Below are 22,642 nucleotides of genomic sequence, written 5' to 3'. Positions count from 1 at the left end.
AGCACTGCTGAGTCTTACTCAGCTTTTCATTTGTAAGCTGATGCTCCCTAACCAGAACCTTAGATCCCACCCTTCATCACCTCTAGTAAAGCCAAAGAACAAAACAAGAATAAAACTAGCCGGACACAAATTAATAATCACAATATACAAGTTATCTAATAAACATCATGGGCAGCATTCTACTAATGTGTCCTGCCACAGCAAAGATTTTTGCTTATGCAGTGGTATTTCTCCCCCATGCCATCCCCAAATCTGCTCTAGAGGATTGGGGGAACCCCTAGAACAGTTTTAGGGGGCACGGGGGGAGGAGAGGGAGAGAATTCCATTGCGCAAAAGAAATCCTTGCATTGTCAGAACAATTGCCTTGGCACTACATTAGATTTCACCCCATATCACTACTGCTGTTCGAAGGTCTGGTGAAAGAGAAATGTCTTTACCCATCTACAGTTGGTGCCTGGCTTATCTCAAGGGGAAGAGTGTTCCAAAGCTGGGGTGCTGCCACAGAGTGTTAATTTAAGATCCAATCAATGTTAGTGCTACTCCTCTGCTTTTTTTTAAGTGTTCTTTTCTGTTAACAGTATTCTGAGTACTGCTTTGCAGGATAAAAAATGTGAAATATCAAGAACGTACCGAATTCATATCTGTAGCTACCCATATGAGGAGCCACTTGTAATACAGCAATGTGGTTGTAATGATTTCAATTGCTCTGGCACAAAGCTTTCTTTTGTGGGTCTCGACAATATTGAATTCACTTGGAATTGCATGGGGAGCCACTTTAACTCGGATACCTTGCAACTATAAGCCCTGTTCAGGCACTCAGATATCATGTGAGAACATATCCTCATTCCCACCATCTCTACCCTTTGAGTGGGAAGGTCTGAAAGGGACTTTTTTGCACGATTGGCTGAACATATTTAGAAGCCTTTCCAACTAAGTGTGATGGGAGCTTCTAAGCACATTCAGCCAGATGCACAAGAAATCCCTTTTCAGGTTTTGCCACTCAACAGGGAAAGGCTGAGGGTAGATCTGGTGGAGCTGGGGATGTAGGGAGCTAGGCTGGCACATGCTCTCCTGCACTCCTTACACACTACACGCCCTCATGCATTTAATGAACACTGGAACAGGATTTTATAGACTGTGCCGCATGGTTGTATTATAAGTAGCCAACTACATGGATAGCTGTGTACATATCTCAGCCCTTATGTGAAGGGATCACTCTTTTCACTTGAAAAACTTCCCTCCACTGATGGGTGTTATCAAATTAAAAGAAAGATTGATCTGTGATAACTCCTTCCTACAACCAGGCATTCATGTGATTGTTATGGTATACAAGGGGTCACCCCTTGCCGTGCCATGGTCTGGTTCACAGTAGCATTGTTGACATTCTGCAGCATAAATGAATGCACATACCCGGGGGGGTTGCTGTTGGGGATACCTTGTCAACCTGGTCCCAATGTGTGTGTGCAGGAAATCTTTGCAAAAGAAATGATGGGCTAAATGAACCCCATCCTTTTTTTGAAAATTACTCCTGTGACTTCCAGAAAATTCTGGACCCCATTGTGCAGCAGTGCACCAAAAGAGGAATCCCCAGATCTTGAACTAGTTTTATTTCATGCTTTTTGTTGTTTATCAGAAGAGTACTTAACCATGCATCATTGTTATGTGTCACCTACTATGCAGCTCAATGTGAGTAGCAATGATATTAGTGTGGCAGTAGGCATGCTTGTCTAGACTTGCAGTATTTATGAGGTACATTCTCCCAAGAAGGAGGACACTGCTGTGAATTTTAGAAAGAAAAATATCTGGAGGATATTTTAAGGCTTTTTTTATCTGGAAAGAGGAAATGCCCAACTATTAATTGTGCAGCTATTTAAATATAAAACTTCTTTCTCTAGGCAATTGGTTATAATGTTGCACTCACATTGGGAAGCTATGCAGTTGTTTCCAGCCTGAAACATCTCAGATCATTCATTAAAAGTTATTTACACACTACAAGACCCAAATTGACCCAAATTTATTTTTATTTTTGCAAACATGCTCTTTATTTAGATTGCACTCACTTCACGTCAAGGTCTTTAAATGTTTAACAGATTCTTGAAAATACAAAACTTTCCCAGCTTATATAAATAGATATGCTCACCAGCCAGAGGATCTGGCCCATTGCCAATCTAAAACCAACAATGGTACCACATCTTAACAGTTTTGCAACAGTCACTTCCCCCCTTTTGTTTTCCCATTTTTTAAGGAAAGAAAATAGAGGTAAATTTGCAAGCTTTGGAATACTGTATAAGTTATTTTTTTTCAATATTTACATTCTTCTTTTATGACAAATATATGGACAAACTATTCATTTACATCAGCTATTTCCATTCTAAATGGATAACATGGGGGAGCTTCCAGACAGCTGTTCATTGAGCACTCATGCGAATACGTTTGCTCAACACTTGAAGTTTTACGACATTGCCCTCTTTTATTTAATATTTGGCCTGAGAGGAAGTATGGGGGAGCAGTTCAGGTAAACTGACTTTTGTTGCAACCTGAGAGGTGTGTGGGTTTTTTTTTTATGGGAAATCCAAACCAGCCTTAGCTTCAACTCTGACCTGCAGTATTTAGGAGACTGAGATGCAGAGCTGCCATAAGCTGCTTTTCTCTCTGCTCCCAACCTGCAGTAGAGATAAAATAGCAGACTACACTGCAGGATTGTTGTATATTACTCTTTCAACCCAACCTGCATTATTGGGGACAAAAGCATTAAGCAAATACACTGCAAGGTTGTTATAAGCTACTTTTTCAGTCGTAACTCTGAGCCTACGGGAAAAGTCTAATACAGCTGAACAATATTGAAGAATTGCAATCCATTCACAACTTGTCCTGCAATATTCAGTGTGAACTACACTATATGGTTGTCATAAAGCACTCTCTCCTAGCCATAGTCCCTTCCAACCTACAATTTGGGGATAATGAACTGCATTTCTTTAGTTAGCAAGGGCTGTTTTTGAAATGTTTTGTCACTGAGTTCGAAAGAGCAGGAAATCTGCTGTTATATTTTGGGAGGTTGTTGAGGACATGTGTGAATACACTACCGCCCAATCCCAACTACATTAAAATCTTGGATTTCTCCATTGATTTCTATGTCAGCTGCTGTCCATGACATTTAAAATTAGCTTCTCAGTGGGAACCAGAAATGACCTATCCAGACAATGATCTGTCTGTCTCGCCTTCCATTCACTTTTGCTCATTTTTTTTTCAAAGGAGGAATGAGAATGAAAAATATGGAGCAAAGTACAATGGAAGAAGAGATAGATATTATACTGCCAGCCTTCTACTCTCCTTATCCCTGCTGTGCTCCTTGCGTTCTCTCCCAGCTAGAATCTCCTGCCTGCCTACCTACCAGCTGATCAGTGGCATTTTGAAGCCTCCTAGTCTGACTTGACTATGTCTTCCTCTTCACCAGACACTGTCAGCCAGCTAGCTAGTTCACGCCCCCACCACCCTGGCTTTCTTTTCCACCTGACTCAGTGTTCCCATACTACTGAGAATGGTCAGTCTTCATTGGTCTGTTTTGGAGGTCTCCCCCTCCCCCAGATTTTTGAACTGCAAAAGATGAGGTTCCCCAGCCCTGCTGATATTGTGCATGGATGGTGTCGTTTTGGCTTCATACGGATCAACCCTTGGGGAAATGTATTTTTGCATTAGTAGGAATGATATAGGTGGTATGTGATTTCTATATTTGAAAATACTAAAGTGCAGTACCTTTTCCTAACTATAGCTCTGCCTAGGAAGGACAATCTATTTAAAATTGTCCAAATGTCCCATCATTTACACAAAAGAAATGAATCCTTGCTTTATTTATTACCTGGCCTATGGAAGAAGTGGACAGTATCCAAGAGAGCACATTGGGGATGCTTCTAGCTTCTCATTACACTTCATCATGCAGAGCCATGTTTTCATTTGCAGTTTGCTGTTCTTTTGCTCATTGCACATTTATTTTTATTTTTATTTTTTTATTAATTACATTTCTAAACCGCCCTATAGCAACAGCTCTCAGGGCGGTGTACAACAAGATAAAACCACATATTTAAAATACGAGCAGGTGTGGATTGCGCCATACAATTAAAAAACGTATTTAAAACAAAATAAAATAAAATTTTTACAATTACAATTAAATTAAAAAAATAGCTTAAAATGCCTGGGCAAAGAGGTGGGTTTTTACCTGGCGCCGAAAGGATGACAAAGAAGGCGCCAGGCGTATCTCATCTGGGAGGGCATTCCATAGTTCGGGGGCCACCACTGAAAAGGCCCTAGATCTAATTACTGTTCTCCAGGCCTCCTTATGAGTTGGGACCCGGAGAAGGGCCCTAGATGTCGAGCGGAGTGAACGGGTAGGTACATAGAGAGAGGTGTTCCATCAGATATTGCGGTCCAATGCCGTTAAGGGCTTTATAGGTAAGAACCAACACTTTGAATCTGGCCCGGAAACATATTGGAAGCCAGTGCAGTTGGGCCAGAATAGGTGTTATGTGGTCAAATTTCTTCGTCCCAGTAAGAACTCTGGCCGCAGCATTCTGCACTAGCTGAAGTTTCCGAATCGTCATCAAAGGTAACCCTACGTAGAGAGCATTACAGTAGTCCAATCTAGAGGTTACCAGAGCGTGAATAACTGAGGCGAGGTTCTCCCTGTCCAGATAGGGTCGTAGATGGGCTACCAGCCGAAGCTGGTAGAACGCATTCCGTGCCATCGAGGCTACTTGGGTCTCAAGTGACAGGAGCGGATCTAATAAGACCCCCAAACTACGGACCTGCTCCTTTAGGGGGAGTGTAACCCCATCTAGGGCAGGTCTGACATCAACCATCTGGGCAGAGGGCCCCTCAACCAACAGCATCTCAGTCTTGTCAGGATTGAGTTTCAGTTTGTTAGCTCTCATCCAGTCCATTATCACGGCCAGGCAGCGGTTTAGTACATTAACAGCCTCACCTGAAGAAGATGAGAAGGAGAAATAGAGCTGTGTATCATCAGCATATTGCTGGAAATGCACTCCAAAACTCCTGATGACCTCACCCAGCGGCTTCATATAGATATTAAAAAGCATGGGGGACAGAACTGAGCCCTGTGGGACCCCATATTGGAGCACCCAGGGACTCGAGTAATGCTCCCCAAGCATCACCTTCTGGAGACGATTCCCAAGATAGGAGCGCAGCCACTGCCAAGCAGTGCCTCCAACTCCTAAATCCGCGAGTCGCCCCAGAAGGATACCATGGTCGATGGTATCAAAAGCCGCCGAGAGATCAAGGAGAACCAACAGAGTTACACTCCCTGTCTTTCTCCTGCTAATGCTTATTTTCATTAAATAATAGACTCACCATCCATGAAACTAATGCTTTTTATTGAAGACATCATAAATATCATAGCCAATGTCCCCTTCATAGCCTTTTCCAACAATCAAGGGTGTTTCCCATACCCACTAATGCTAACACTTGAGAGGTTAACCAAATGACTCCATGTTATGCCATTGACATATGCTTACACTACAGTAGTCCCATGGGATCTGCGGGGGGGGGGGGTCGGAAGTGGTGTGTTTATGGTCCAAAGGGCAGGAAAAGCAAACTAAACATTCTTCATATCACTAGTCTATAAGCTTGATAGTCCACATCACCATGTCTAAGGTCAGCTTCTGTGTATTCGCAGTGTTTTCTCTGGCAGCTTTTTCTTGGTCTTTCATGACCTGTAGCCGTGATATGTGTTTTGATATGGTGCCATTTTTGAGCTTCACAGATGGGACATGAGGGTGAAGTCCACTGCAAAGAATGTGTGAAAAGATACAATGCATTCATGTGACTGTGGATTCTAGAGTGATATGAACAAGTGTCATAGGCAAAAAATGTGTGGGAAAATGACATTATGGTGAAAGCCAAAGTGTGTGTGATTGCATGACATCAAGGTTGGCATGGTCAGGCATTTGCTGAGAACCCACATCCTGGCAGGGAGGCCAGTGATGAGCACCCCCCTCCCCAGGCTTACCCCTCTTCTTTACCATTGCAACCTGCTTGTTTGTTGGTCTCTTTCTCTGGCGGTGGTGAGAATGGAAATTAAAACGGCAAATGCAACTCACTGTAAGCAAGTGCAAAGCCATGCAGGTATTGGGCCAACCCCCCTAATTTCACATATATGCCAATGCAATGTCAACTGGCAGTGACTAACCAGGAAGGAGATCTCAGTCATAGTGGATAGTTTGATGAAGATGTTGACCCAGTATGTGGCAGCTGAAAAAAAGTGAATTCCATGTTAGGGATCATTAGGAAAGGTACTGAAAATAAAACTGCCAGTATCCTAATTGTATTGTGTTATATAAGCTGTTATACAAATATATGGTGAGATCACTCCTTGAAATACTGTGTTCAGTTCTGGATTCCACACCTCAGAAAAGGATATTGTAGAGCTGGGAAAAGTTCAGAAAAGGGCACCCAAATTAATCAAGGGGCTGGAACAACTCCCCTAAGATTATGCATAGTGTGGAGAAACTGGCCAGGGAGAAGGTTTTTCTCCCTCTCATAATTCTAGAACCCAGACCATCTACAGAAGCTGAATTCTGGAAGATTCAGATAGCCAAAAGAAAGTTTTTCACCCAGTGCATAATTAAACTATAAAATTTGTTCTCTCAAAAGATGTAGTGCTGGCCACCAACTTGGATGGCTTAAAAAGAGGATTAGACAAATTCATGAAGCATAGGACTAGATGGCTGTGTTCTACCTGCATTGCTGAAGGCAGTGTGCTTCTGAATATCAATTGGTGTGAATCACAAGTGAGCTGAATGCTGCTGCACTCAAGTCCTGCCTGTGGGATTCCCTTAGGCATCTGGTTGGCCATTGTGAGAACAGGATGCTGGACTCAGACGGCTCTTTGATCTGATCCAGCAGGGTGGTTCTTATGGTAGGAAGAACAGTAGATGCCACTGTCTGCTTGCTCCTTGGATCTCTGCCTGAGAGGCAAGCAGGTGGTAGTGATCATGAGGTAGAGCAGCAGCTGGTGATAAAGATAATGAAGAAGTAGACTCTCTGAGAGAGAAGGGCCCATGCAGGGTATCTTGATGAAGGTCTTTCCAAAGCCTGGAGCCAACACTGGTGCCATCAGTGATCATGTGCTGCATTAAAATAGGCAGAAAGATTCTTATTGGCTTCTAGGTTGGTCATACAGTAATACTGTCTATCTCCATATCTTTAACAGAACCTGTGCAAGGTACTAAAATCCACAGTGAAATATCAAAAGAGCCTTTCACATGAACTTTTGAATTGGCAAGACAATATAAAGGTTTTCCTTGTTCTGTTTACGCATAACTAAGCACAACCTTTCTGTTGGTGTGAAATCTAAAGGCCTGGCTCCACCTTGTGGCCATCATGGATAACTGAAACAAGCAATGATACTTTTATGATGTATTGCAGAGTTTGTTGTTATATTCCTTCAAGGCAATTAGGACTTACGGTGACCCTATGAATCAGCAACCTCCAAGAGCATATGTTGTAAACCACCCTGTTGACTTCCGGGAAGGGTGACTTCGCTTGTGCCTGCTTTTGAGATGGGCTCCCGCCTCAAAAGAAGCTTATTCAGATATAAATCAGTCAGAACATTTTTTTTTGACTGATGAAATTTCTCCCGGGCAGGGAGAAACGTAGAGATCAACCTCAAAAGCCTGTTTTTGTTGGGAGGACTGGATTTCATTAATTTATGAGAAAAGGTCCAGCCAGCAATGCCGGACGGACTTCCGAACAAGCTCTATCTGATTAATGCGATACATTTATCTTTTCTTCAAAGAGAAAACGGACTAACAGGCAAGCACCCTTCTTTCTATTATTTTTTTTACTTGGTTTAAATTGTTGCAGCAAAAAGAGATTTGTCAAATGAATCAGCTTTAAAGAACTTCTGGGTGAGCTATAACTCTTCTCTGTTATTCACGAAATTAACAGCTTATCTCTGTTTCTATTGCAAAAAGCTGTCCTGGAAGTGCATTCTAAAGATATAAACAGAAGAGGGATTTCTATTCCGAGGAACATTATATTGTCTGGGACTATTCTCTTTTTGGTCTATTTTATTTTGACGAATCTGCTTCTTCACGACGCCACTAACTGTTTTGATGCTGGGAACTAAATTTGTTTTGTATTCTTGAACATAGAGAGATAAGGCAGGCTGCTCTGTTTATACTGTGATGTCATCAAGCCTGGAATATTAACCCAATTGTTGCTGAAATAAGAAGTGGTTCTTCTTTATTTTTGTTTTGTTTTGTTTTCGTGGTTTTAAAAATGGCAATCAAGAAAGTGGCTGAGAATCTGGAAGTAATTATGTTTCAGAAAATAATGGATGAGATTGAGATAACGAAACAAACCCTGCGACAGGGCAGTAAGGAGCTGAAAATTGAACTGAGCAAAATGACGCAGGAGCTTAAAGAAATAGGGGATCCTGTGAGAGAGAATGAGATCAGAGATGAGAAAAGAAAAAATAAAGGGAAGATACAAGCCCTGGAGATTGGAACAAATGTGGAATTGGAAAAAGATCTGGAGTTTATGGATATTAGAAATAAAATCTACTGTTTGGAATTTAACGTTACCTCTGAAGAAATTAATGAAGATATTAGAGATAAAGTTATCAGTGGCTTGGATAATCTTCTGGACTGGAATGACGTGATGGAGCTTGATATAGAGAAAATCTATGGAATTAATTGCAGCCATGTGACAATGGAAAAACTCTCAAGAGATGAGCCAGTGCATTTTGTAAAAAAGAAGAACAGAGATATGACTTTACAACAATATTTCAGCAACTTATTCAGAATTGATGGCAAGAAAATATTTGGGATAGAGGAAATTCCCATCAGACTTATTATATGACTATGGCTATGACAGCAAGATTATTATGGAATACTGATAATGGAAGATTGGACACTGAAATTACTGGACTTAACAGGACTATTGAAGATGGAAGATGGAATTAATATGGATAATGGAATAATGGCTATTGAAATTATTGGACCTAACAGATTTTGATGAGATGGATTAATCGATACGTTTATTTGGACTATGGTTATGACAATAAGATTATTATTATTATTAACGAGATGGATTAATCGACATGTTTATTTGGAGAAAAATTGATAGATATATTTCTTAAAGAATTGAAACCTCTCTTTGACTTTTTGTGGAAAGAATAAAGTAATGTTTATGAGATTTGATGATTAATTAAGATAACTACTGGAGGAAAGTGATTTTATAATATAATTTAAGAGACAGGATTGTTATATATTGTAGACCTATAACTGATTTGATCTGTGACAAATGGGAAGTCAACATTTTATTTTTTTGTTTAATCATTTTTGTTTTGTTTTGTTTTTTGTCTTTGAATGTTTTATGATTTTGTTTTGTATGTTTTATGAAAATTTGAATAAAAATTATTGTAAAAAAAAATGAAATAAACCACCCTGTTCAGATCTTGTCAGTTTGGGTCTGTGGCTTCCTTTATGGAATCAATCCATCTCTTGTTTGGCCTTCCTCTTTTTCTACCCCCTTCTGTTTTTCCCAGCATTATTGTCTTTTCTAGTGAATCATGTCTTCTCTTTATGTGTCCAAAGTATGATAACCTCAGTTTCATCATTTTAGCTAGTTTGCTGGTTTTGTAAGTAAAACGTCAAAAGATGCCAAGATGCCTTGGAAACTAATTGGCTCCTTGTAACATTACCTAAAACTATAAGTTGTCTTGCTGCATCAGACCAAAGTCCTCCTTGTCTAGCATCCCATTTCCAGTAACAGCCAGCCAGATGCCTTTAAATTCTAAGAAGCAGAGCCTGATGTCCCGTTCTCTGGTGCTCTGAGGAATACAGCCTCTGAACATGGAGGTTCTAGTTAGCTGTGGTCAAAACCTTTCAGAAACTTATGCCGCATTAATTTGTCTCATTCTTTTTCAAGGACTAGCTTAACCTGTGGCCCTCCAGATGCTGTTGGACTACAATTCCAATCTTCCCTGGCCATTGGCCATACCGGTTGAGGCTAATGGGAACTGGAATTCTAACAACATCTGGAAGGACACAAGTTCCCCATCCCTATGTTAAATCATCAAAGCTAGCAACCATCATTGTGTCTTGAGGGAGTAAAAATGTGTTGTTTGAAGGAGTGTTTCTTACTGTATATCCTGAACCTGTTGCTAATGAGTTCCATTATTGATTCTAGCAGGATTAAAGGTGTGTGTTGGGAGGACCTCTATGTCTCTCCACATCATTCTTATAAAAAGAATGTCATATTTTCTTTATATTAGAATACTAGCTTTAGTGTTTGGTTGCAGTATTCCAACATATTCATTACTATATGTTGCAATCCTATACATGCTTACCTGGAAGCAAGTCCCATTGAACTCAATGGGATTTACTTCTGTGTGAATACATATAGAACTGCACTGTTAGTTGCTCTTTTCTGTACTTTTTTTCCAGTCTGACCAGAACTATACACAGTATTCCAATTGCCGATGTACTAAATGTAATGGCATTATTATACTTGATGTTCAATTTTCATACCTATAGGACACTTTGCCCCTTTTGGAGGGAAAAATATTTTAGCAAAGTTGGAGGCCTTAAATATGCTGTTTTGTTTTATTGTTAGGTTTGTTTTTAATGCTCTTGTGATTTATTTTTTTATTGTAAGTCGTCTTGAGTTTATTGTATCATAGTAGAATGAGATATATCTAAATAAACAAACAAAATCCCGGACATTTGTAGCAGTGTATGAATCTGAAATGCCACTGAACTGCTTGCATAACAATTTTGTGCCATTGCATTGGTGCCTCTGTTCTAATCTTATGTTGGCTGTCACATTAGATTATATATGGTTGCACTGATGTAAGTTGGTTGAATTCCTTGCTACAACAGTTAGCATAACACATAAATAGCTTCAGTAAAGACTACAAAATTGTTCTAATTTTAGGACTGATAGCAAAATCTTGCACTATAGAAATCAAATGTCCCAATTCTCACAAGTGGAGCTTGTGTCTTAACAATGGATCCTTATATGTAAAAAAAAACTCATTCAATTTATAATTGCTGATTTTATTACACACTAACTTCTATGGCAGGTTGGCTAGAATGTAGCAGTTAGTATAGATGTTGTCAGTTTTCTTTTTTGCATAAAACCAGGTTTCCCTGAGCAGCTGTTAAATACTTTGTTAATTAAGCAACCTGCATTTTCCTTTCTTTTTTCCCCCTAGGTGAAACTTCCATTTCCTGTAGATCAAATCACGGATCTTCCAAGGAACGATTTCCAGATGATGATAAAGATGCACAAATTAACCTCAGAGCAATTGGAATTTATCCATGATGTTCGGCGGCGCAGTAAAAACCGGATTGCAGCTCAGCGCTGCCGTAAGAGAAAACTGGACTGTATTCAGAATTTAGAATGTGAAATCCGCAAGTTGGTGAGTTTAATGGAACACAGATTCCACTGAAATCTTGCTTTTTATCATTAAATCCTGTATCCTTTCTTGCTTCCACAATGAAACTCAATACTGCATTCATAAAGTTTTTAGATAGTCTCCCTGCCTAGCCCAAGCAGTCATGTGCCTTTAGAGGATGGGTTCTAGCCTACAGATATATTTAAATTCCAGTTCTGTGTGTCTCTTGGTCAGGCTGGCCTTCTGATGTGATACTTGTTGTGAAGCATGCACACACTCTGGAAGTCTGATGTGATAAGGATCTTGTATGATGTGAAAGGAAGCAGTGGATTTGTCCATGAAGCTCAGTCAGCCCCATTCTTCCCTATCTCCTCTGGAGCTCCTCACATTTCTCATCTGCCTGTGCCCACTGGCTCATCCTTAACCTGAATTCTCTGTCTCTGTATTTTTCCCAATTCTACTGCGCACAGGTTCTAGTCCCTTGAACTTTATGCTCACAGGACTCTGTAGAAACAATTCACTTTTATAGGAGACTACAATTGCAACCCATCACACTTGAAGATTCCACAAGCATTAATTCAATGTGAACACAATACTCAGAAGGAAACAGTGATTCCATATGATCATTTGTGCATTTTACTCCTCACAATACATTATTTAAACCTGATTCAAACACTACAGGCAAGGCATGATTGCAACTGAAACTGCTTTTATGTCCTAAGACTCTATAACATTTGTAATTGTCTTGGGTTATGCATAATAAGTGGCAAGTATCCATGCCAATGCCACTGGCCTTAGGAAAGTATTGTGCTATTTTGGATACTTCCCAAGTAATCCAGCTAACTCACACTGTAGCTACTTAGGAGCTAATTAAAGATGTTCTTGCTGCGTGAGGGGGTGCATGTTCAGTGGCAACTACACCACACTCATTAAGTTATGTTTATACCTTCAAGCCTCCTGTTTTATGCTTAGGCTGTTCAAACATTATTTTTGAATGCCTGAAGATACCAATCTATAGGTTTGGGGCATCTGATAGGTATACCCACAGGCCCAATTCTTTTTCGGGGCAAGCATTAGGCTTCTTGTACACCCTATATATATTATGTTTATACCTTCAAGTATCATTGTGCATTTTTCCATGGGTTGCTATAACAATGTATGGGCTTATGGAAACTGCAGCAACCCACTGGTGTTATGAATGTGAGTCTGTCAAGAGAAGGATTCTGAAGCTGGAGATATTACACCAAGATACCTTTAATTGTTCTGGAAGCTGGTTCATATGTTATATGAGTTGGGTAATTGGAGTACAAGGGACTCATTCATCTGATCCCTTGCTTCCTCTGTAAAGTCAAAAGTAGGACTGTCAAGATTTCACACACTGGAGATCTTGGGTAAGAATCTTCATAGCTTATGAGTCCCGGGGTTTATTCGAAGCTTTTTTTCCTATTGCACAAGTAGCCAGCACACTGCCCGTCCCAAAACTAGTCAAGTAATTTGTACCATAATATACGATTAGCAGGTCTTTTTATGTGACAGTACTCACTGGTATGGAGTACCGGCACATCTTCTTTTGCTGTCCATGCCAGCCATATTGTGCTGGCACCCATGGTACATTTATCAAGAGACGAGTACCAGCACCTCATTTTTTTAATCAAAAAACCCCTATCGTAATAGTATAAGACTATGAAGGTTTGAAAGGAACCAGTATTTATGTTCATTTACTACTTTTTATCTTTTCTCATCTATTTCTTTTTTACAAACTACCTAGCTCCTTACTAAATCCCATATCCTCAACTGTGCAAAAATTCATGTCATACTGCACATTTTTTACACTGCACAAAATGTGTCTAGCTGCACATTAGAATAAGCCTTGATGAGTCCCGCTATAAAGTGATATCAGATTGGCAAGACATGTGTTTCTCCTTGCCTTGGTTGTTATAGACATTGGAAACTGCTCTACCCAGAGCTCTGAGCTGCCCTACAGATTGCATAGGATGAGGTGGCAGATTGTGGTATGATTCTGGAAGTGCACCACACTTAAGGTTGCAAGTGGAGAAAATCATGTTTTTGAATACTCCCATTAAATAAGAAGCTCTAGTAGGAGAGGGCTATACTGAACCTTTCCCTTTGATGTACTAGTGTATTTCATGGAGGGAGCTTTTGCTTGGGTATGCACAATTTGTCACATTGTGTGCACTCTGCTGACTCCACACACCCACTACAGTCTGAAGTAGAGGTTCACAAGCCTCCTGGTGCTTGCCCTGAAAAATAATTGGGCCTTTGAACATACCTATCAAATGTATGAAACCCTCTGAGGGTGATCTTCAAATTTAAATGGAATGCTCAAAGAGCCTGATTCCTTCTCCTGCCTTCTATCCCATCACCCTTTCCCCATCTAAAAGGGAGAGAAACTTATCCTGGGGCCAGTGGTTGAAGTATCAGTAAGTTGAGAGTTCCCCAGAGGGCAAGAGAAATCTGTGGGTCGTCTTCTCCTTCCTGACCAGTATAAGCAAACACCCTTGCCATGTAGAGACTTAGCTAACAAATATGATTTTTTCCTCTTTGGAGAAAGAGGGTAGCAGGCAATGGAGGGAATCAGGAGTATGAGCAGAGTTGAGGTGGGGGGACTGTACTGTCAACAGTGCCCCCTTTGATTCTAATCACAAGAATTCAAGCAGTGATGCTTGCATTGTCCAGAGCTCACATGGTCAAGAACCTCTGCTTCACATTTTCACTCCATCTCTACTCTGAAGCTCACACTTCTACCACCTCATTCTTCATGATGTGTAAACTGGCTCTGCCCGAGTTCTATAATACACCATACTTCTCTGTAAAATTAACACCTCCTTTCCCTACCATGTATGTCTCTCTTGCAGGTTTGTGAGAAGGAGAAACTCCTGTCAGAAAGGAACCAATTGAAAGCATGCATGGGAGAGCTGTTAGATAATTTCTCCTGCCTTTCCCAAGAAGTGTGTAGGGATATGCAAAGCTCTGAACAGATCCAAGACCTGCACCGATACTGCCCTGTTCTCAGGCCTATGGATCTTCCAACAACAGCCAGTATCAATCCTTCACCAGCTGGGGTAGAGCAAAATGTAGTGACATCTCAGTGTGTTGGGGAAGGCCTTCAGTGCTGTTCAGAGCAAAGTCCTGTGAAGCAACTAGGAGCTCACTGGCTACCTAACAACATTTCTGACAAACGTGCAGCAGCAAGAGTATTGGATGGAGCTGACCAAGGTACTTACTCCGAGCAGGAACTCCCTCTCGAGCAGAATAACCAAACGGTGACGGTGGACTTCTGTCAGGAAATGACTGATAAATGTACAACAGATGAGCAACCTAGGAAGGAATACACCTAGTAGCTGTATACCTTTTTACGTCATGCCTAACAAGGTATTCTTCAGTCAGCCAGTGGCCACGTTCATTTGTTGTTCAGATTGAAGAGCATATTTGGTGCACACTACAGTGGTCTTAGCAGCAATACTGTTTTTAAGTATTCCCTCCTCGCTACAAGCAGGAGTTTAACTTCTTCACTATGGTGCTATCCCTTGCTCAGGCAGGGGAACAAAACAGTGGCAACACTGTCTGTTTCTTTTGTTGTTGTTGTTCTTGTTGTTGTTCTTGTATTTTAATTTCAATATTCAACAGGGATGGACATAACACCTCTGAGGACCCAAACGCAGCTTTTTTCTCAGTGGCCCATGTCACAAAACCCTAACTCAGGAATTTCCTCTGAATGTTCAATTTTTCATTGAAGACAGCTTCTTTACACATCAAAGTTTTATAGCTAAACTGTACATATTATATATAGTATATATAAAAATATATATCCATATGCAAAAAAAAATCCCTGCATGCCTCAATTTTTTCTCACAAAAACAACTGGAAATTTTTTCATTTCTATTGTATAAACAAATTCCAACATTCCTTTCTTTCTTTCTTTCTTTCTTTCTTTGTTCTCGATGCTAGAAGTAGTTTGTAACTGTTTTTAATATTTTCCAACCACCACTTGGGTTCATGGTTCAGCAATATTCAGTTTGTATTTTATTTATAAAGTTTTAATGTTGGAAGCTTCTTTGAATTTTTAATATACACAGTGTTTGTGGCACAGCTGTCTTTTTTGTGCCCATTTTGAGCAAAGTGGGTTTTCTTCTAATTCTCCCAATACTGTACAGCGACGGTCAACTTTGCCACTTGCACTGAGTTTTGGAACAAACCTCTTTTCATAAATGAAGTTGTGACTTCAATATATCTTGTATACTGTATTATTTGCTTTTTTATTATTCTCTGTTAAGTAAAGCAACATTTTTCTAAAAAACACTCAGGAGATGATTATGTAGGGAAATAACAATCTTGCCAAATAATGGAATTCACCCAATAGTGTGAATTGGGTATTTTCTGTATTAATCTTTTTCTTTAACTTTCCCAAATCAAATTTAAATATTGTGGCTGCTTTTTTTCTTTTCTTCATTAAGAGGATTTGCTATTTCTCGAGTATGGCTTGATATTTACAAAGTTACATTAAAAACTGTTCAGTGACCAGTGTATGTCACTGATTTGAGAACTATAGCTTAAGGGACAGTCTGTTTTTGTCAGTGAACACAATTCCATGGCTTTCAGTGAAGTCTGAATTAAGCTTCTCCCTGCAGTTCTTACTTATGTCATACTAGGGCTGTTCATCCCTGCAACTACTGTTACTGGCCTCAGTGTGTAATTCTGCCGAACACCATGTTATGCAGGTGTTTCCTGCAGTGGCAGTGTTTTACTACACTTGTTTTCTATTTACATTGAAGTTAGCTCAGTCTGATCTAGCCCCATTGAAGTATGACAGATAGCCCACATGAGAGAGAGCTAGAGCAATCTCTAACTCTACGTGTTAAAAATCATGCATTCCTATGGTGATTTAATTGCCCACATGTCAGTAATATTGTGCTGTAAGATTCCCTCAGTTCACAATATTTTTTTATCAACACAAAGCAACTTCTGTCTCAGAGGAAACTGTTGGAGGAGGAGTTTCAGAAATATTGAAACTTGAGGAAATTCACAGAACTCCCAACTGACCTGACTCACATGATGACTATGCAAAGCAGGCTATTTCCAGATGTAACATCTGCCCTCCAAAAACATGGAAACAAATTTTAAGAGGAACAGATGGGCACAATCCACCAGGACATTTCCTATGCCATCTCCAGTGAGATTGATGGGAATTGCTTAAAAGAGATGCTTTTGCATAACATCCAAGGATTTCAAGATTTGTGTAGGATACTCTCCTCACCTTATCCCTGATTTATTGTGTCCTTTTGCAATTTTTTTTGAAGTGATTTTCTACCTTGCCTGTGCCAGGGTGCTTTGAGCTGTGTTTTATGATGACACCTATGGTTGACAGATTGGTACTGTTCACCTTTACTGTGGATTAGACCATACTGAAACACCACATGTGATTAGCCATTTTTTCTATTAACTATGACAATATGTTTCTCTGTACTAATGTTTACACTAAACAGCGTGGCACTCAGTAAATCAGCATTGTTTTTCTAAAAATTGAATTGGCACCTTCTTTTCTTTTATCTGCTTATGCAGACAGCTTGCCAGTCCTATTTCTGCTCTGTACTCCAGAATTCACTGCAACTTACCTGCCAACCAGGATGTATACAATGCGTGTGCCACATTTATTTACTGGAAAGGGAGTGGCGTGCTTATATAAGTTGGAACTGCTATATTTTTAAATATATAATTTAAGTATTAGCTATTTCTGTAAAAGAAAAAAAGAAAAACTTACTCTAATTCATCTATTTATGTATGTCATAAGGACGCTAGTTTAAGCTGTAGGATGTTTTGGCACAGGAGTGAGAAGTCACTGACTTGCTTTGAAAGTGTAGCTATTTAACTATATTGGAAGCTTGCAACAAGTTTGTGTGCAGAAAGCAGAAACTCTTTGAGAATAAAAAGGGGATGCAAATATGAGGGGGATGCAAATATTTGTAATCTGTTGACATTGCAGAGCCCTTCATGTGCTTTGCAAAGAGTTATAAATGTCTGAGAGATGGACAGTGATGGAAGCTAGAATTTGTAAAGCTACATGTGAATTGCATTGTGGCTTCATAGTCAGGTTTTAGCATTTGAGATTTTGTTGTTGTAATCGTTCTGTCGACAGTATTGTTCAAATGTTTTTCTGTTGCCTTTTTTATTTTTAAGTGACCTCCTACAGCTAGTTGTGGTTTTTATGGGTATTCAACCAAGTCTAAGCTAGCTTTCTGACATGAAGATTTACTATCACATCAACTCACGTGCAACTGGTATTTTTGACCTCATTCCAATGGTTTAAATGTAATTGACAGAACGTATTGTTCCACAGCTATTGTATTGACCTGGCTCTCTCATTGGTGCTGGGCCTCTCTCTACCTTTTTCTTCTGTTTCCATTTTTTGATAAACTGGTTTTTTAAAAATCCACTGCTCGAATAAGTCTATTGTTTCAAGCTTCTTAGGATGTTTTGAGTTCAGCCCTTCAACATTTACAAATGTATATTTTCTCTTTTGGACTATATATTGTGTATGGCTCTTCAGAACCACATGTGGCTCTTGAGTTAACTTCAAGGAAAACATGTAGGAGAATTAGCTTCAGAACTGGACATAAAGTGACACAGTTGAACGCTACAAGAAGAAGAAGAAGGAAAAAACTGACCAAACTTTTATTTGAAAATAAGTAAGTCTGCATTGTTCAGCAATGCAGAAGGAGAAAATACCTTTCATGAATATAAATTCATAACAGGATTAATAATTTTGTCTTGGTTTGAGGTTTTGTGCTAGACGGAAACTGCTTTTGCACTGTTACAAAGAGCATGTAAGGAGTATGCATTTAGCTGTGTCCAGTCTGCAACTAGTCCTCCTTTTTATTTGCCTTTGCTATACTTGGTATTGCCAGAAAACCTCATTTTATTTCGGTTTATTCTTCTTTTGTCAGGTGAGTATTACACTATGTAATATATTCGTTTCTCTGCGTTATCTTGGGGGTGCCTTGAGTACAAATGAAGTTCATTGCAACCTGATTCTGGAACAAAGAGCTAGTTGAAAATAAAATAAAAACTCAATCAAGTTACCAAGACATCCCAATATTTATATCCTAGACCTAACAGGACGACTCAGGCGTCAAGAGTTTTGATGCTGCAGTATAAAACTATTATTTTATATATTGTACAAGTAAATTATTCAATGTCTTTCTAAGGATATATGCTGCTTTAAAGATGCACTATTTTTTTGTGTGTGGATCTAATCCATGTACTTTTGTTCCCAAGGAAGTAAAAAAAAATCATTGGATACACAAACCACTGTGATTAGTATTTACAACTATCTTTTTTAAAAAGAGAGTGGAAGCTAGATAAATTTAATGAAACAGATTCAGCTGCTGATAATTTGGTGGTTAAAGGTTACATTCAACTCATTGTAATCTTGAAACTTCCATAAGCACTTCATATATAGGCAGTTTTTTAAAAAAAATAACCCTTTTATAGCCCTGGCAAGGGTTCTGTTCCTCTATGAGCTCTGAACACTGTGTTATTCAACAGGTATAGTTATTCCCATCAATGCATCACCATGATGAGAAAAGCTACATCTGTGGAACTTCAGTTTTCCTCAGCTGTCTTAAAGAAAAATAAATTCTTCCCTGGCAACCCTTCTGACAAACTGCTATATGTTTTGCTTTTTAAAGTTTGTATACCAGAGTCAGAATAATTCTAAAATAAAGAAACCTTCAGAGCCTTTAATAGAACCATATAGTAATCTCATTCCACAACCATTATTACTTTTTTTACTAGTGACCTGTAGCCCTTGTATGTTCATGGGTTTGTTGTTTTTGTTTTTTAAAAATCATACAGATAGGTTTAGCTGATGAAGCTAGAGTGTACCTTGAGCATCCAGCCTAATGGGTAGTATTGATAAGCCTATGCAAGCTTGAGATCCTCACCAACCCAGCTGAGACCAATTACTCCAAGAGGTAGTCGTCACACACAAATAATTGGGGTTTATGTTTATTTGTACCCTTACTTTCATAACATCAGTTTAATTGTGTACCTATTTTAAAATTCTATTTAGAGAAGATGGATAGGGATAAAAACTGACTTGATGTAGCCTAAGGGAAACCTTGCTAAAAATGTGGTAGCTAATTTCTATCTCGAGTATGAAATCAGTGTGTGTACTTTTGCTTGTTTATACTTTGTATATTTATAATATTTGAATTATTTCATGACTCAGGCATCAAATGATGCTGCAGAATAGACTTGTACGTGTACATATGTTAAGTCCATTCAAACCATTTTTATGTATATTAAAATCTATAGTTTGGTGGATTGTAGACTACTAATAAATTATTATAATTTTCTCTGGAAGTTAGAATGTCATTGCTTGCTGTGTAAAAGAATTACAGTATTTTCCTACACTCCACCAATATTATATATATATAATATAAAAAAATTAAACTAGTAATATGTGTTTGTTTTTAAATTATAATGCTCATATGGTTCTACCATTCTTGTGATGAAAACCACTTTTTTGGTGGGGAGTAATTTAAGTTCCCTTCTCAACCCTAAAAGAAAAAATAAGTAACTGGTTTAAATACCTTTTATTATTGGATACGTCATGAACTCTTTTAACAACATCAGCTCTTTTACGTAGGTCCAGTTTACATGCAAGTTGAGACACCTATCCAGTGTGGTAATTGATATGAACATTTGTGCAGCATGTTTGCTTACTTTTTGATAGGACTTATTCCCAGATAAGTGTGCATAGGACTGCAGCCCTTAAAATTGAATTGCTGAAACAGTTTTGCCAGAAGTTGAGTTCTGTCATTGCTCAAAGCTTGGAATTTGGCTCTGTTTCACATTTTGGAGTTAGTTATCCATTTAATTTCAAAGTCACTTTGAATCAGAAACTCAGCCTAGGATTTTCCACAGCACTCTGTCTTAACAGGTCACTTCAAATTTGGAGAGCCAACCTGGGTTTTTATCTACTCACCCTTAGAACTGTGTATTGTTTTGAAAGCAAGTTTGTGCTCTTGCATTTACAGTGTCACAAAAAAAGGATGATACATGCTTCAGAAACTGGTATATTTACTACTTGTGATATGACTGGATATATCTGGATCCCTCCAATCAGAAGTTATACTAAACACTTTGGAGATCTTTGGATGCTTGATTCAATGCAAGGGTCAGCTTTTTGTTGAAGGGTGGAGAACACCCCAAGAGTTTGTTCCAGAACCAGTGGGATACAAGTGCACCTCTACTATATGCCTTACAAACTTCAGAGGCCATATTCAAAACAGGGTTTTTAGCAGTGTATGCAAGGGGATGCAATCCCTCTTCTCTTCCTCCCCAGGTCAGACAGTATGGACAGTTTTCACACATATCTACCTGTATAATCCTCTGTACCTCTCATAACTGGTCAATGACTGTAACAAGTTGCATCAGGTGTTTTTCTATATACTTTTTACACAGATTCTATGCGATTAATGTAACTTAATTAAATGCATCATTTTATTGTACTAGTTCTTAAGCTTGTCTATCATTTTTTTCTAGGTGACTGTGGTTTCTTGTGATTTTTATTGTATAAATGAAATGGCTGTTGATGCTTATTCCTTGTTACTAAGAATTTTTACCTTTTTGGAAAAAAAACGGCATTGCTATGAACTAATAAATTTAAGACTTCATTTACTCATTGTAAATACAGTATCGTGCAAAGAAAAAAACAAACCCTTTCCATTCATTTGAATTGATAGTGTTAACTGAATTTTGTCTAGACACCATTTCTGTTGATGAAATAAAGACATATCATTATGTATTGTATATCTGCGTCTCTGAATTTCATGTTACATTCATTCAAAGCATGCAAATGTGAAATGTGACTAAGGCTGCAATCCAGTACACACTCACTTGAGAGTAAGTCCCACTGAACCCAATGGACCTTACTTCTGAATAGCTGCATATTGGATTACAACCTAAAGCTTTAATCCTGATCCTACTTACCCATGAGTAAGCCCCATTAAATTTATCAGTGTATGCAAGGAGATGCAACCCCTCTTCTCTTCCTCCCTAGATCAAACAGAATGGGCAGTTTTCACACATATCTGAGTAGACTTGGTCAGGATTGTGCTGTTAGATGCAGTCTTACACCTTATTTAAGATCTGGTATCTAAGTATAGAATTGTGAGAATTGTTCAGTGTCCTGTCAGTATCGACACTGGCACAGTGCTGTCCACCATTGGCGTTGCAGGTAGCAAGGTCAGTGTAACTGCCAGAGGGTTGTATTACCTGGAGAATTCACTTTTACCTGATATAGCTTATTTTTAAGGTGAATTTTAAGAAAATCCCACCTTCATGTTCATCACTCAGTGATTTTCAGCTGAACAAGTGAACTGTCTCTATTGTAAAGTATTGTATTCAAGATCATGTGAGGTACTATGAATGTGTGAACCACCTTGAGATAGCTTCAGTGCTTCTAGATTTCATCAAAAGCATCACATTTTTAGCACGGGAAACTCAAGAAAACTATGGGAATCCTGATGCTTCTATTGAAGATGAAAACAATTTTTAAATGGATCTTTTCTTTCAAGATACAACTTTAACATTTGTATGAAACAGACTGACGGTGCCACTTAGTTAAAAAAATAAGCATTGTTTTATACCACACTTAATCAACATATTCTATATCCTGTTATTTTCTCCAGCTATTTTAGTGTCAGATTATAGGAGATGTTTTCAATTTGTTAATTTGTGGTTTTATTTTTGTTAGCTACCTTTAGCCCTTCGAAGGAAAGGCAGAATATGTCTTAAATAAATAAATGTAGGACTGATTGCCACAAGATGTATCAGAGGGTTCATATGAACCCCACCATGCATTGAAAGCACGTATGGAGGGGTCATAGGGCCACACGGTCTAGCTCTGCCACCATCATGCTTCCCTGATATCTGCAGAGTTGTGTGTGTGTATACAGTACATGGATGTAGGTAGAGTAGGGTTGCCATATTCCAGTTCCACAAATCCGGGCAGGTTAATTTGCATATTATGCAAATTATTTGCATATTATGAAAATATTTGCATATTAATATTTGGATTGTCCAGTTGTTTTGTTTTTGTGCCTAGGAATTACCACCAAAAACTGGGGAAAGATGTGAGAAATCTTTTTTTAAAAAGCAACATTTTCAGCCTTAAATGCCTAGACTCTAGTTTCCAACACT

General features: G+C 38.9%; 1 protein-coding gene across 13 annotated transcripts in view; it reads left to right on the top strand.

The window, feature by feature from the left end:
- BACH2 (BTB domain and CNC homolog 2) overlaps nt 1–21,203 on the top strand; it is a 244,345-nt gene extending 223,142 nt beyond the window's left edge. For 12 of the 13 annotated variants that reach the window (XM_061623336.1, XM_061623337.1, XM_061623338.1 and 9 more), the window contains 2 exons: nt 11,234–11,440; nt 14,293–21,203. In XM_061623336.1, the coding sequence (XP_061479320.1) occupies nt 11,234–11,440; nt 14,293–14,775 (690 nt within the window). In that variant the 3' untranslated portion in view covers nt 14,776–21,203. The remainder of the gene's footprint in view (nt 1–11,233; nt 11,441–14,292) is intronic. The other variant, XM_061623347.1, reaches the window with a different exon arrangement.
- Nucleotides 21,204–22,642: the final 1,439 nt, after the last annotated feature.

The sequence above is a fragment of the Rhineura floridana genome, chromosome 4 (assembly GCF_030035675.1).
Source record: "Rhineura floridana isolate rRhiFlo1 chromosome 4, rRhiFlo1.hap2, whole genome shotgun sequence".
Lineage (NCBI taxonomy): Eukaryota > Metazoa > Chordata > Lepidosauria > Squamata > Rhineuridae > Rhineura > Rhineura floridana.
Note: the sequence above shows the minus strand (reverse complement) of the source record. Positions and strands in the feature narration are given on the sequence as shown.